This window comes from Piliocolobus tephrosceles, chromosome 8 (assembly GCF_002776525.5).
Source record: "Piliocolobus tephrosceles isolate RC106 chromosome 8, ASM277652v3, whole genome shotgun sequence".
In the NCBI taxonomy this organism is placed as follows: domain Eukaryota; kingdom Metazoa; phylum Chordata; class Mammalia; order Primates; family Cercopithecidae; genus Piliocolobus; species Piliocolobus tephrosceles.
This window is the reverse complement of record NC_045441.1, coordinates 127,948,152-127,963,587: the sequence shown is the minus strand read 5'-3', so window position 1 is coordinate 127,963,587 and position 15,436 is coordinate 127,948,152. Positions and strand designations below refer to the sequence as shown.

At 43.8% G+C, this 15,436-nt stretch overlaps 1 protein-coding gene across 2 annotated transcripts in view; it reads left to right on the top strand.

The window, feature by feature from the left end:
• Nucleotides 1-1,713, top strand: part of KIAA1549 (KIAA1549 ortholog) — a 142,215-nt gene extending 140,502 nt beyond the window's left edge. Inside the window, exon 20 of one of the 2 annotated variants that reach the window (XM_023190053.2) lies at nt 708-1,713. In XM_023190053.2, coding sequence (XP_023045821.2) covers nt 708-914 — 207 coding nt within the window. In that variant the 3' untranslated portion in view covers nt 915-1,713. Of the gene's footprint in view, nt 1-659 lie in introns of both variants that reach the window. The other variant, XM_023190052.2, reaches the window with a different exon arrangement.
• Nucleotides 1,714-15,436: the final 13,723 nt, after the last annotated feature.

Below are 15,436 nucleotides of genomic sequence, written 5' to 3'. Positions count from 1 at the left end.
TATTTGGAGAAGTGAAACGCAGAAAGGACCTAGAGCTGGAATGCCACGTTTAGCTCACAAATAACTTGGCCCTACGTGTTTTTTAGTATGCAGATTTAAATACTCTTACATATAAATGCAAAGAGACATTTTTTTCCACTGAGGGGGAAAAAAACATGAAAAAAAATCTGAGAAGTGTAATAATTCTTGTGAAACTAATACCAAATCTTTATGCTGCAAATATTAGCAAAAAGATTTTATGCTTTAGTGCAGATAAGTTTTTAAAGACAAGGCTCTACAGAGCCCTCAGTAGACACATACACACAGAGACAGGAGACAGCAACTAGATAAAAGTGGAAGATGGTCGCGTGCGCTTCAGTCCAGGGCAGAGGCAGCTGTTCCCCTTGTCAGCCTTGCGTGGATCCGCTTACCTCCTTCAGCTCTCAGATATCACCCGACCTTTCACCTCATGGGGCACTGCAGCCTCCCTCCCTTCCTGTTCTCCCCAGCCCCTGGTGTCTTCACCGCTCAGCTGCGGCATAGGCAGCAGGGCCCTGTTGGAGGGCTGAGTTGGTGGATGGACGTGGGCGGTCCTGGGGACCTTCCTAAAGCCAGTTTGCACTTGATGTCTCGGCTTATTCTTCCGTAGGAAGTACAGTGACGTTTGCCATGTTTTTCAGACACACATGCTCGGACATCAAGAGTATTCTTCTTCACCGCTATTTCAGGTGCCAAGGACTTCAAGCAGGGAGCCCTCAGCTCCTCCCGGGAACCTCCCCCACCGGGGGCTGCAGGGCCCTGGGCTGGGTTACCCCACCAGCTCCACGGAAGACCTCCAGCCCGGCCACTCCTCAGCCTCTCTCATCAAAGCGATCCGCGAGGAGCTCCTCCGGCTCTCCCGGAAACAGAGCACCGTGCAGAACTTCCATAGCTGATCGGCCTCGCCTCGCAGATTTGCCAAGTATCCGCTTCCCGTGGAAGCAAGACCAAAAGGAAATCAACTGAGTGGGTGTTTGGAAGAGGAAGGAGCAGCTCCTGGGCAGCCTGCCTAAGGGAGGGAGCAAGTTGCAGTTTAGAAGATGCCATATGTCACATGACAGCTCACAAGCCTTTCACTGGGCTGGCAGTTGACCACTTGGGTTCGGTTGAAATGTACGTATTTTGGCCAAAAGCCAGCAGCACTTCACAAAAACAAAACGCAAACCTAAGCTAACAAAACGACTGCATTCGTCTCTTTTTTAAAGGCAGAGATTGAACTTATAGACAGCATAGGGACGAAAGGAACCAAGCGTTCCTGTGGCATTGAGACTGGTACGTGTACAATGGACCTGCTGCTTTGTTTTCTGAAAAGAGGTTTGAAGACATTTTATTAACAGCTTGATTTTTCTCTTTTACTCCATAGGAACTTATTTTAATAGTAACATTAACAACGAGAATACTAAGACTGTTTGGGAATTTTAAAAAGCTACTAGTGAGAAACCAAATGATAGGTTGTAGAGCCTGATGACTCCAAACGAAGCCATCACCCACATTCTTCCTCCTTCTTCTGGTGCTAAGCTCCAAGGGCCCTTCACCTTCATGTCTGAAACGCAACTTTGGCTTTCTCAGTGGAAGAATATGTTGAAGGTTTCATTTTGTTCTAGAAAAAAAAAAAAAAAAAAATCCCTCCCAAAGCAGGGCAAAAAGCTTTATATTTATTTGGTTATCCAAAATACAGATCAAAGTTGAGATCTACGTTCTTCATTGTATTTGCTGTTTCTTAATTGGGCATATACAACTCCTGGTCATGTCCCAGGTCAGCACCGATCGCTCAGGCCAATCCTGTAGAATGAGGCTTTCAAGAGGTCCTCACTGATCCTTTCTTCACTTTGCTGTTGATTTGTTCACAAATTATGTTTGAATGAGAAATCTTCCATAAGCAAAAGTTATTTAAGAATTCCCAGCACCACCACATTGTTACACATACATCCCTACCAGTCACATTCCCTGTGTTCAGAGCCTGGAAATGAAATTGAGTTCAGTTCAGCCTCTGTGTAATGAATCAAGAAATGTAAAAGAGCTTTGAGACCGCAAGGGAAAGGAGAGAGTTGCTTCTCATTTCTGATTTTATTGTGCTCTTATTCTGTCGAGTGGCTCTTAAAATTGTCTTATGCTCTTTGGGCCTAAGAGGGGTCATCTCACTTAAGATTTACTCCTGGTGTAAACATTTCCCCCACTTTCCAAATAATGGCAAAGAAAACAGTGGCAAGCGCCATTCTGTTTTCTGGTACCTGAGTGAAACTCAGAAGAAAAGCAGGCTTAGCTAAGAGATTTTCACTATGAACCTGTTTTTGTTAGATCAACGAAGACGGTCATCCATTGCTTAATGATGGGGATGCGTTCTGAGAAATGTGTTGTTAGGCTGTTTTGTTGCTGTGCCAACATCCTAGAATGTACTTCACAACCTACATGGTATAGCCTACTGCACACCTAGGCTGTGTGGCATGGCCCATTGCTCTTAGGCTATAAGCCTGTACAGCCTGTTACTGTGCTGAGCACAATGGTAAGTATTTGTGTATCTCAACATATCTAAACATAGAAAAGGTATGGTAAAAATACAATTTTATAATCTTATGGGACTGCCATCAATATGTAGACCATCATTGACCAAAACATCCTGATGTGTGCATGACTGTACTTTTCATTAAATAACAGATAAGGGGCTAGAATTTGGGGCTCTGACTTATCAAAACCTGTGTATCTGTGTCAAATTTTAAGACCCCTGAAACAGCTAAAACAGGTTTCCAGAGTGTAATCACTGGATTTCAAAACCATGTTTCAGCCCTTCATTAGTGAAGCCTGTTGTACAGATTGAGAGTCTTATAGTATGAGGAAAGTTGGTTCTGGGAAGTTAAGATGTAGCCAGTTTTCATCTGGACACCTTGGAAAGCGAAGGAGTGCAGGAGAGTAAATCTCTCAAGGACGTTAAATAAAGGACCAGCAGCATCTTATCAGGCGATCCTCGGAGGTTCCAAGGAGCACTGGAGAGAATGCCCCCTTCTGGGCTTGATGACTTGGTTTAGGTTTAATATGAAATTTCTCTTGGTTTTGATTTAATACCCGACTCTCCCCAGACTGAACAATTTTCTTTGTATGTCACTCAAAAATACCAGGTTTCCCGAATATCTTATTAAGAATTTCAGAGATCCAAGCAGAATTTTATTATGGACACCTTGTAATGAATTCAAATCGTGTGACAGCAAATGGGATAAATGGCCCCTTCTTTCCCAGTTCTGCTCGGAGCCATATGGGCTTGCACATAGAGTGTACTAAAAATGGTGACCTCCTTTAAGCGTTGCAGAAAGAGGGCTCTGTTTCAAGTTGGGCTAACTATAAAAGCAATTTTGATGTCTTTCAAACTACCATAAAGGGATTTTAACTATATTTTTATTCTTAGAAACAGTACACTTTTAAACAGATGTCAAGACCAAAGATGATGTATAATAAACAGCCGGTGGTTGTGGTGTGGTGTGAGCAGACCCCCGGATCACCAGCACTCTGTTGGTGGTCATAAAGCACACACAGTTTGTATTTGCTTCCTCTCGACGCCTGCCACAACAGTTTTACCAGTCACCAAACTCAGAACAAACTAGCTGTGTGGGCAGCACCATACCCTAGCGGTCTTCAGACATTCAGTTCATGTCATCCTTACTGAAAAGAAGGGTCCTTGTGTTGACAGTGTGTGGCTTTGGAGTCCTCTTATGGAAGCACTCTACAATGAACAGTTGAATTTTACGTCTATTTTTTCCTATTTTAAAAGTTCTAGTGGTAACACAAACTGTACATTTGAGTCAGAATGTTTGGAGAAATGATTTTGTTTTTTTTCCAGAGTCTACTTTGTCATTCACTGACTGTGTCTGGTTCCTTCGCTGAACTTCATTCTTCCCATCAGCCAAACAAGAACAGACCTCCCCCGCCTCCTCCCAGGCTCCCTAGTTGTGAGAATCAAATGTGATCATGTGTACAGATGTCCCGTGAGGAGAGCACATAAAGCACTGTGAAAATGTAACATGCAGTCTGTGTGGACACCCTGGGATGAGCGATGTGAAGTGCTGCGCTCCTGCAGTGCATGGGTTCACACGTGGGTAACGGGCAAAACTGAAAGCTCGGTGTGACTCGTTTTCCTCACTCCCATTTTGCTTTAAATTCACTTCCTTCACCAATTTTCAAATTGCATTTATTAAGCATCTTTCTGCTCCCGACTTTCTGGTGTCTCTGGCACCAAATAAGCCAGCAGACATGAGCCTTGCCTTCTGAGATTTTAGAATCTAAGATAGTACGAGTGGGTATAGAAGATGGAAGATACAGATAAATAACATGGTTTAAGCATCAATAAAATTCATTCAAAGAGGTCAGGTGTGGTGGCTCATGCCTGTAATCCCAGCACTTTGGGAGGCCGAGGCAGGTGGATCACTTGAGATCAGGAGTTTAAAACCAGCCTGGACAACATGGTGAAACCCCATCTCTACAGAAAAATACAAAAATTAGCCAGGTGTGGTGGCGCATGTCTATAGTGCCAGCTGAGGCATGAGAATTGCTTGAACCCGGGGGACAGAGGTTGCAGTGAGCTGAGATTGCACCACTGTACTCCAACCTGGGCGACAGAACAAGACTGTGTCTCAAAAAGAAAAAAATTTATTCAAAAGACATAAATGCATTAGGCACCCAGAAGCAGCTGTGGAAGTTGCATGTTTGGAAATGCAGTATCTTGGGGTGACATCAACTTCTGAAGTGACTTTGAAGGCAGGGCCGCTACCCAGGCAAATGGCATGGAAGGAAGAGCTGAGAGTGGGCCTGGGAAAGGCTGCAGGCATGGAGTGAAGCTGTCACTGAAAATGAACTTGATCCACTTTAGTATGGGGACAGAATCCCCGTCTGCCTATTGAGGGAGTTTTAGAAGAGAAGGAAGAGGTGCTGAGAGGATGCTTCTGCAGTCATACAGCGAGGAAATGACCAGGGCTGTGAAGATCTACAGAGGAAGTGCTGCTCCAGTGTGGGGGAGGCAAGGGAAGAGGACGGAAATGATGAGAATGACACTGAGGTCATTGTTTAGAGCAGATCTCAGCAGCCATTTGACCATGCCAAATCCTTTGTGGAGCATAGTGGGTTATCTATCTATATATATATATATTCAGCTTCTTTACTGCTACCTACACATTTTTCTCCAAATTTTATTAATTTCATAGTATTTTGATTTGGGTGGCAGATGACTTTTAAGCAGTGGATGTTTGCCGGCCAGATCTTTCCTGGCATGCGGACTGTGAGGCAAAGCACAGGTGAAGGTAGGCACTAAAGGCTTTGGGCTAAAACCAGCAAGCAGTTCTGTGCTATAGGAGTCTCTCCCTTCCCGCGGACAGGGTCTGCGTTCCTTCATTTGCACAACCTCTTTGTAAGTGCTCCAGTGACCAAACCAGTCATTTGGACACTGATTTTCAGTGCATTGGCAGTAATTCACAAATTAGTCATTATGTAAGTCTCTCTCACCCCTTTCACATGAGATTCTCAGACATGAATGAATTTGTCATTTGGAAGGAAAGCTGGTTAAGGTTTTGGGCCCAGGGGTAGGGGAGGAGGACTCCAGTTTTAACTCCCATGCTAACTTTAGCTCAAGTGGAGTTTTCACCATGGTCATTTCTACCTCCGGAGCAAGGTTTCAACGCCAGCACTAGAGCCTGCTATCCACATTTGTCCTGGACAGGAGCAGGAGGAAGTCCGCTTCTGTACCAGCAGACAGAGCATGTGAACACAAAACACATTTCTATGGCATAGTCAACTGAACTTCATTTTTACATTTAATCTAACATGTTAACACGTTCTAACAGGGTTTCTATGAGCAGCTGCTGTAACATAAAATATGATAGACTTAACTTGTTACCTAATGAACAAGGAGTGTGTGCATTTCAGGTTTCTTTTGATATTCTTGGAGGTGATTGTCAGTGTTTAAATAGGACTACTTTCTCCACTCTGAAGATGACTTGAAAATTGCAACATCATGGTACATTGCTAAGTCCATGGCTTGTGTGTGTGACAGTAGACTTGATAATTTATCTTAAAACACAGCAGCATTGAAATTTAGAAAAAGAATATTAAATGCCTTTGGAAACATGAAACGAAGTTAGGAGCCAGTAAGAAAGTGACAGAGCAATGAATGTCTTAATGCAGTATCGTTAAAATGGCTTCCCACAGGGTAGATAATTATCCAGGATCCTTACTTTTCCTTCTTCCTCCAGGTTTTTCAGGGGTCAATTCACATTTCTAAAGAAAGAGTGAATAGGCTGGGCATGGTGGCTCAAGCCTCTAATCTCAACGCTTTGGGAGGCTGAGGTAGGAGGATTGCTTGAGGCCAGAAGTTTGAGACTAACTTGGGCAACATAATGAGACCCCGTCTCTACAAAAACAAGTTTAAAAATTAGCTGGGCGTGGTGGCATGTGCCAGTAGTCCCAGCTACTCGAAAGGCTAAGACTGGAGGATCACTTGAGCCAATGAGTAGGAGGCTGCAGTGAGCTGTGATCACGCCACTGCACTCAGCCTGGGCTACAGGGCGAGGTCCCGTCTCTGAAAAAAAAAAAAAAAAAAAAAAAAAAAAAAAGTGAATAGGTAAAAAGGACAGGTGAAATTTTGAGTGACTTGAGTCTCTTGCAGTCCGTGATTACACAGAACCTTTCTGAGCTACTTGGAGCATCACGAATAGTCTTTTTTGTACTTACCAGATTTCAAGTATTCATAACTTGAGTCCCTAAGTGTACAGGTTGGGAATAGCACAGGGCCTAGTTCAAGTCACATACTTTGTACTGTTCCTCCTGCAAATGTGGGGAAAGAAGAGGGAGATACTAGAGGAATTGAGGCTCCACTCATTCATTCAGTTGCCCTAAGCACCAGAGGACTTGTTTCAGAAAAGGGGAGTAGGAACGCCCTCGACTTTGCCCTCCTCCGGAGCATCTGTGGGACGCAGGGAGCCCGGGCTAGCGTTAACAGGAAAGGTTGCTCGGCAGAGCTGCCTTGGGGTGCTGACTTGTCTCCCTGTCCTTTGTCAAGGTCCATGTTTTTCTGGCTCTTCCTGCACACTCACCCCTATATTATGAGCGTTAATGTACGAAATGTGCAGAGCAAATTGAGGCCACCTGTGGCATCAATACTGCAACTTAAACTTGACAATCATGGTTTGCTGGTCTCAAACAGGCCCTGAAATCTCAGTATGGGTATATGATTTAATAATCGGCCCCTCCCTTCTATCTGTCGGTTTTGTGTTTCCTTCAGTAGCTGCACTGTTTTCTAATGTGCTGTAGAGTTTTTGAAATAATTTATGCAAGTATTTGGTTTCCATGTTTACAATTTATACAGCTTTCCTAGCGTTTTAAATGGAAATGTCAATAAATGCTATGAATTGGTGTCAAAGTGATATTTTCTGTTGATTTCCTTTGCAACATGACAGTTTTCTCGTTTGTAAAACATGAAATGTTGGATGAGATGATCTTTCTGTTCTGTAATTTCATGCCTCTGGTGAGAACACCTAGTACTTTTGTTACTGGTGGAGGGTGTCCAGGTTCTTGGCGTCTTGAACAAAGAGTTGGACAAAACACGCAAAGCAAGGAAAGAATGAAGAAATTTACTGAAAATGAAAATACACTCCACAGTGTGGGAGCGAGCCTGAGCATACGGGCTCAAGTGCCCAGTTACAGAATTTGTGGGGGTTTAAATACCCTCTAGGGGTTTCCGTTGGTTGCTTGGTGTACACCCTATGTAAATGAAGAGGATTGAGTAAAGTCACACAGTCATTTACTCGGCGTACACCCTATGGAGAGGATGTTTCCTGTCATTGCTGAACTGTGACTCGGCCTTATGTCCCCTACACCGGACCCCATTTTCCCTGCCTCACTTTGATTGTCCAAGAAATTAAGCTGAAGGTATTCTATTCAGTGTGTGGAATTTGCAGACTTGTTTTCACTCCTTTTTGCCTGTGCTAATTCTTTCTACTCAATGTAGTTTGACTGCTACCCACTTAGCAAATGGAGGAATCCACTAAGAGCAAATTCAGTCTGGAATTAAAAGATTAGTGCCTCACAATTTAGAAAGATGAGAAGCCCAAAGTCCACACAGTCTTGAAAGGTAATAGGATAACCCTGGAGTTGTTTACAAAACCCAAGAAAACAAGAACCCCTTGAAACTTAGAAAAGGAGATGGGCGCTGTGGTTCACGCTTTAATTCCAGCACTTTGGGAGGCCAAGGCAGGTGGATCACTTGAGGCCAGGAGTTCGAGACCAGCCTGGCCAACATGGCAAAACCCCATCTTTAATAAAAATACAAAAAAATCAGCCAGGCATGGTGGCAGGCGCCTGTAATCCCAGCTACTCGGGAGGCTGAGGCAGGAGAATTGCTTGAACCCGGGAGGCAGAGGTTGCAGTGAGCTAAGACGGTGCCACTGCACTCCAGCCTGGGCAACAAAGTGCAACTCTGTCTCAAAAAAACCAAAAACAAAACTTGGAAAAAGTACTCAAAACACAGTAGAATATGACAACTAAATGACACAAAATCCTGGATAGGATCTTGGAATGACAGCAACAACAAAAGAGAATATAGTGGGAAAATGTGAAATCCAAAGTCTATAGTTAACAGTATTGTAGAAAGATTAATGTATTGGTTTTGCTAACTGTATTATGGTGATTGAGATTTTAATAGTAGAGGAAGCTATGTAAAAGGTGTCCTGAAACCCTCTAAATCATTTTTGCATATTTTTTCTAAATCTAAAAGTATTTAAAAATATAAACACGAATCTGGCACAGGTAAAGCCCGCAGACATTCTGCAGAGGCTCATGTAATCCTGTCCTGTGCATCCACAACCCAGGGGCTCCAGTACTTCTCAGGGCAAGCTGCTAACTTTGAAACCGCAGTTAACAATTGCAAGTCTTGGCAGAAAATAAACCTTCAGGAAGGAGGGCTGGTGGGATCAACCAAAAGAAGAATTTAAACCTAAAAATCCAAGAAAATAGGCCAGTATGAAAGAGATAAATAATACGTTAGATGTTAAAAGAGGTTAAAAAGAACTAAGAACAGGATATTATATAAAAGTCTAAGCAAATTTGCCAAAACCAAAAATAAGTTATCAAAAGGGATTTTATTGTTGTTGTTGTTGTTGTGGTGGTGGTGGTGGTGGTGGTGACAGAGTCTTGCTCTGTCCCCCAGGCTGGAGTGCAGTGATGTGATCTCAGCTCACTGTAACCTTTGCCTCCCAGGTTCAAGCGATTCTTATGCCTCAGCCTCCCAAGTAGATGGGACTGTAGGCGCACGCCACCACGCCTGGCTAATTTTTGTGTTTTTAGTAGAGATGGTGTTTCACCATGTTGGCGGGCTGGTCTCGAACTCCTGGCCTCAAATGATCCACCGGCGTTGGCCTCCCAAAGTGTTGGGATTGCAGGTGCGATCCACACTACACCCGGCCAGAAAAGAAATCTTTTAAAAAGGCAATATACACACAATGGTCAGATAGTTTGACAGTTTACACATAGCTGAAGAAATAACTATAACAGTTTTAATAATTTTATGTTACGTTTTAATCTAACTTTAGATGGAAAACAAAAATAGTGGAAACTTAACTGGTAGAACTCATTACCCTACAAGATGTTATATGCTCTGAATGTAAATAGGTTTGAAATGACAGAAGAGCAGGGAGTTACTAGAAACAGCTAAGACTTACAAGAAAGGGCAGGCTGGTCCCGTGCTCAGAGCCTGAACCCCCAGTTTAAATGAATATAGCCAGGTGCGGTGGCTCACACCTGTAATCTCAGCACTTTGGGAGGACAAGGCGGGCGGATCACATGAGGACAGGTGTTCGAGACCAGCCTGACCAACATGGAGAAACCCGTCTCTACTAAAAATACAAGATTAGCCGGGTTTGGTGGTGTGCGCCTGTCATCCCAGCTAGTCGGGAGGCTGAGGCAGGAGAATCGCTTGAACCCAGGAGGCAAGAGGTTTCAGTGAGTTGAGATCACGCCACTGCACTTCAGCCTGGGCAAAAAGAATGAAACTCTGTCTCAAAAATAAATAAATAAATAAATGAATATGGATTTGGGCCATAATTGGCATTTCTTGGCCCTCTCTCCTCTTCCTCTTTGCACCTGCCAAGCAGAGCTTAAGGTAAAAAGAAAAGAATAACAAGAACAGAGATCCTTGTGTTCAGTGTCTGAGTTAGATTATTAATGAAAAGTTCTCGTTGGATGGTGCCCTATTAAGTAACTTTCTCCCTCTACAGAACTCGGCACTTTCCTTGCCACACCCTTCTGCCCATCCTGCAATAAATGGGGGCGGGTGACTTTGATTTCTCTACTTTTGAAGACTTCAAAAATGATAACCACAAATCTAGGTAAACCACATTTGTGTTGCTGAACTATTATTGTACTTGTGCCAAAGTATAGCATTACAGAAGTGTAAGACACAGAACCTATCTGGAAAACTCGTAAAGCTGTTTCTGAGTGCCTGGGTGTAGCTGGTTCCATCATTATCTTGAAAATACGCATTAGTGTAAGTACAGGTATACCCCGGAGCTAATGGAAATTCGGTTCCAGAACACTGCAGTAAAGCAAGTCATGAACTTTGTGATTTCCCACTGTATACAGAAGCTATGTGTATGCTATACTGTAGCCTATTAGGTATGCAACAGCATTCTGGTTTTCTTTTTAAAAAAGCATACATGCCCTAATTTAAAAATACTTTGTTGTTAAAAATGCTAACAATTATTTGAGCCTTCAGTGAGTCCTAATCCTTTTGCTGGTGGAGGATCTTGCCTCCATATTGATGGCTGCTGACTGATCAGGGTGGTGGTTGATGAAGCTTGGGGTGGCTGTGACAATTTCTTAAAATAGAATCACAATGAAGTTTGCCACTTCAGTGGACTCTTTCTTTCATGGTAGATGTCTCTGTAGCATGTAATGCTGTTTGATAGCATTTGACCCACAGTAGAACTTCCTCCAAAATTGGAGTCTGTCCTCCCAAACTCTGCCACTGCTTTGTCAGCTGGGCTTGTGGGATAGTCTACATCCTTTGTTGTCGTTTCAACGATGTTCACAGCATCTTCATCAGGACTAGATTCCATCTCAGAAAACCACTGTCTTTATTCATCCAGGAGAAACAACTCCTCAACTGTTGAGGTTTGACCATGAGATTGCAGCAGTTCAGCCACATCTGTATGCTCCACTGCTAGTGCCCTTGCTATTTCCTCCCCATCTGCTGTGACTTCCTCCACCGAAGTATTGAACTCCTCATCCATGAGGATTGGAATCAGTTCTTCCAAACGCCTATAAATGTTGATATTTTAACCTCCTCCCATGAATTATGAATGTTGTATTTTTTTTTTTTTTTTTTTTTTTGGAGACAGAGTTTCGCTTTTGTTGCCCAGGCTGGAGTGCGATGGTGTGATCTTGGCTCACTACAACCTCCACCTCCTGGGTTCAAGCAATTCTCCTGCCTCAGCCTCCTGAGTAACTGGGATTACAGGCATAAGCCACCATGCCTGCCTGGCTAGTTTTGTATTTTTAGTAGAGACGGGGTTTCTCTGTGTTGGCCAGGCTGGTCTCAAACTCCTGGCCTCAGGTGATCCGCCCGCCTCGTCCTCCCAAAGTGCTGGGATTACAGGCATGAGCCATGGCACCTGGCTAATTATGAATGTTCTTAATGGCATCTAGAGTGAGGAATCATTTCCAGAAGGGTTTTAATTGACTTTGCCCACATGCATCAGTGGAATCACCATGGCAGCTATAGCCTTATTAATTTCTTTTTTTAGACAGGGTCTCATTCTGTCACCCAGGCTGGAGTGCAGTGGTATGATTGCTGCTTACTGCAATCTCCGCCTCCCAGGCTCAAGTGATCCTCCCACCTCAGCCTTCCCGGTAGCTGGGACTACAGGAGCATGCAACGACACCCAGCTAATTTGTTTTGTATTTTTGTAGAGACAGGGTTTTGCCATGTAGCCCCGGCTGGTCTGGAACTCCTGAGCTCAAGCAATCCGACTGCCTCAGCTTCCCAGAGTGTTTGGATTACAGGCGTGAGCCACTGTGCCTGGCCTGAAATGAATTTCTTAGTAAGACTTGAAAGTCGAAATTACTCCTTGATTGATGGGCTGCAGAATGGAGATGTGTTACATATGAAAACAACATTAATCTCTTTGTACATCTCCATCAGAGTTCTTGGGTGACTAGTTGCACTGTCAATGAGCAGTAAATAGTTTGAAAGCTATCTTTTTTTTCTTGAGCAGCAGGTCTCAACAGTGGGCTTAAAATATTCTTTAAACCATGCAATCACAGATGTGCTGTCATCCAGGTTTTGTTGTTCCATTTATAGAGCACAGGCAGAGTAGATTTAGCATAATTCTTACGGGCCATAGGATTTTCAGAATGCTCAGTGATCACTGGCTTCAACTTTAACTCACCAGCTGCATTCGCGCCTAACCAGAGTGAGCCTGTCCTTTGAAGCTTTGAAGCCCGGCATTGACTTCTTCTCCTCTCTTGCTATGAAAGTCCTAGGTGGCATCTTCTTCAATAGACGGCTATTTATCTACACGGAAAAGCTGTGTGTGTGGTTTTGTGTTTGTTTGTTTGTTTTTGAGACGGAGTCTCGCTGTGTCACCCAGGCTGGAGTGCAACGGCAATCTTGGCTTACTGCAACCTCTGCCTCCCAGGTTCAAGCGATTCTCCTGCCTCAGCCTCCTGAGTAGCTGGAATTACAGACATGTGCCACCATGCCTGGCTAGTCTTTTTTTTTTTTTTTTTTAACGGGGTTTCATCATGTTGGCCAGGCTGGTCTCGAACTCCTGATCCACCCGCCTCAGCCTCCCAAAGTGCAGAGATTAGAGGCATGAGGCACCATGCCCAGTCTGAAAATCTGTTCTCTACTGTAGCCACCTTCATCAGTTATCTTAGTTAGATCTCATGGTTAACTTGCTGCAGCTTCTAAATCAGCACTTGCTGCTTTACTTTTTTATGTTACAGAGACAGCTTCTTTCCTCAAACCTCATGGACCAGCCTCTTTTTTTTTTTTTTTTTTTGAGACAGAGTTTCACTCTTGTTGCCCAGGCTGGAGTGCAGTGGCGCAATCTCAGCTCACTGCAACCTCTGCCTCCTGGGTTCAAGCGATTCTCCTGCCTCAGCCTCCCACGTAACTGGGATTACAGGCGCCCGCCACCATGCCCAGCTAATTTTTGTATTTTTAGTAGAGACGGGCTTTCACCATGTTGGCCAGGCTGCTCTCAAACTCCTGACTTCAGGGGATCCAACCGCCGCAGCCTCTCAAAGTGCTGGGATTAACCAGCCCTGTTTTTCTCCTAACTTCTTGCACTAGCATTTTCTTTGAAACAATCTTGGAATTTTAAAATGCATGAACCAACCTCTGCTAGCTTCAAATGTTTCTTCTTCAGCTTCCTCACCTCTCTCAGCCTTCATAGAATGAGAGAGCACCTTGCTCTGTCTTAGACTTTGGCTGAAGGGAATGTTGTGGCCAGATCGTTCTTCTATCCAGACCACTCAAACTTTCTCCATATGAGCAATAATGCTGTTTCACTTTCTTATCCTTTGTGTGTTCACTACGGTAGCACTTTTCATTTTTTTTAAGAACTTTTCCTTTGCTTTCACAACTTGGTTGTTTGGCACAAGAGGTTTAGCCCATGTCAGCTTTCAACACGGCTTCCTCACCAGGCTTCATCATGTCTAGTTTATTTAAAGTGAGTGATGTGCACCTCTTTCTTTCACTTGAACACTTTTGAGGCCATTGCAGGGTTAGTAATTGGCCTAATTTCAATACCGTTGTGTCTCAGGGAATAGGGAGGCCTGGGGAGAGGCGGAGCAATGAGGGAACAGGTGGTTAGTGGAGCAGTCAGAACACACACAACATTGTTTTTAAGTTCGTGGTGTTCTATGGGCATGGTTCATGGTGCCCCCAAACAGTAGTAACATCAAAGATCAAAGATCACGGGTCACCATAACAGATGATTGAAGAGTTTGAAATATTGCAAGAAGAACCAAAATGTGACTCAGAGACCTGAAGTGAGCACATGTTGTTGGAAACATAGCACCGAGCTGGTCATGGTGGCTTACGCCTATAATCTCAACACTTTGCGAGGCTGAGGCAGGAGGATCACTTGAGCCCAGAAGTTTGAGACCAGCCTGGGCAACATAGTGGGACCTGTCTCTAAAAATATTAAAAAATTAGCCAGGTGTGGTGACACATGCCTGTAGTCCCAGCTACTCGGGGCGGCTGAGGCGGGAGGGATCACTTGAGCCCAGGAGATCAAGGCTGCAGTGAGTTGAGATCGCACCACTGCACTCCAGCCCGGGGGGCAGAGAAAAAATCTATCTCAAAAACAAAAAAAAAAAAAAAAAAAAGAGAGAGAAAAATAGCACCAATAAATTTGCTTAGAGTTGCCACAAATCTTTGATTTGTAAAAAACACATTATCTGTAAATCACAATGAAGTGAAGCACAATCAAACGAGGCATGCGTGTATTGGATTTTCATTCTGGGATGTAGTATTAGAATATACCCCAGATCAGTGGTTTCTTTCATTAAGCATTTTAAAATTCCAAGATTGTTTCAAAGAAAACATTAGTGCGGGACATTAATCCCAGCACTTTCAGAGGCTGTGGCAGTTGGACCCCCTGAGGTCAGGAGTTTGAGAGCAGCCTGGCCAACATGGTGAAACCCTGTCTCTACCAAAAATACAAAAATTAGCTGGGCATGGTGGCGGGCGCCTGTAATCCCAGTTGTGTGGGAGGCTGAGGCAGGAGAATCACTTGAACCCAGGAGGAGGAGGTTGCAGTGAGCCGAGATTGTGCCATTGCACTCCAGCCTGGGCAACAAGAGCAAAACTCTGTCTCAAAAAAAAAAAGGTAAAACAGGGTTCCTGCATTTCAGAACAAATGAGTGTTGGTCTTTTTTTCCAACAGTAGCTCTGCACTGTGGCTGCTTTTGACGAGCAGCAGGGATGTTCTCTATTTAGCAGAATCCAGAAGTAGCTATTCCCCTTGGATCTTCCCAAAGCTGTAAATGAGAGACGAGAGTGATCACTACCTCGGTTTGAAGTCTGAGAACCAATGTGTGCTTGGGTCTTGGTATAACTCTTCCCAGATATTGTTCTTTCTGGGTTCCTAGTGAGGTAAGTTTAATATACAAATTAGAAGTAAAGTTAAAATTTTTTTTTTTTATTTTAAAAAGATGTAATTAGGCCAAATTGAAATTAGAACATCACTAATTTAAATTTGGCCTAATTATGCCTTTTTTTGTTTGTTTGTTTGTTTGTTTTGTTTTGAGACAGAGTCTCACCCTGTCGCTCAGCCTGGAGAGCAGTGGTGTGATCTCAGCTCACTGCAACCTCTGTCTCCCGGGTTCAAGTGATTCTTCTGCCTCAGCCTCCTGAGTAGCTGGGATTACAGGCACA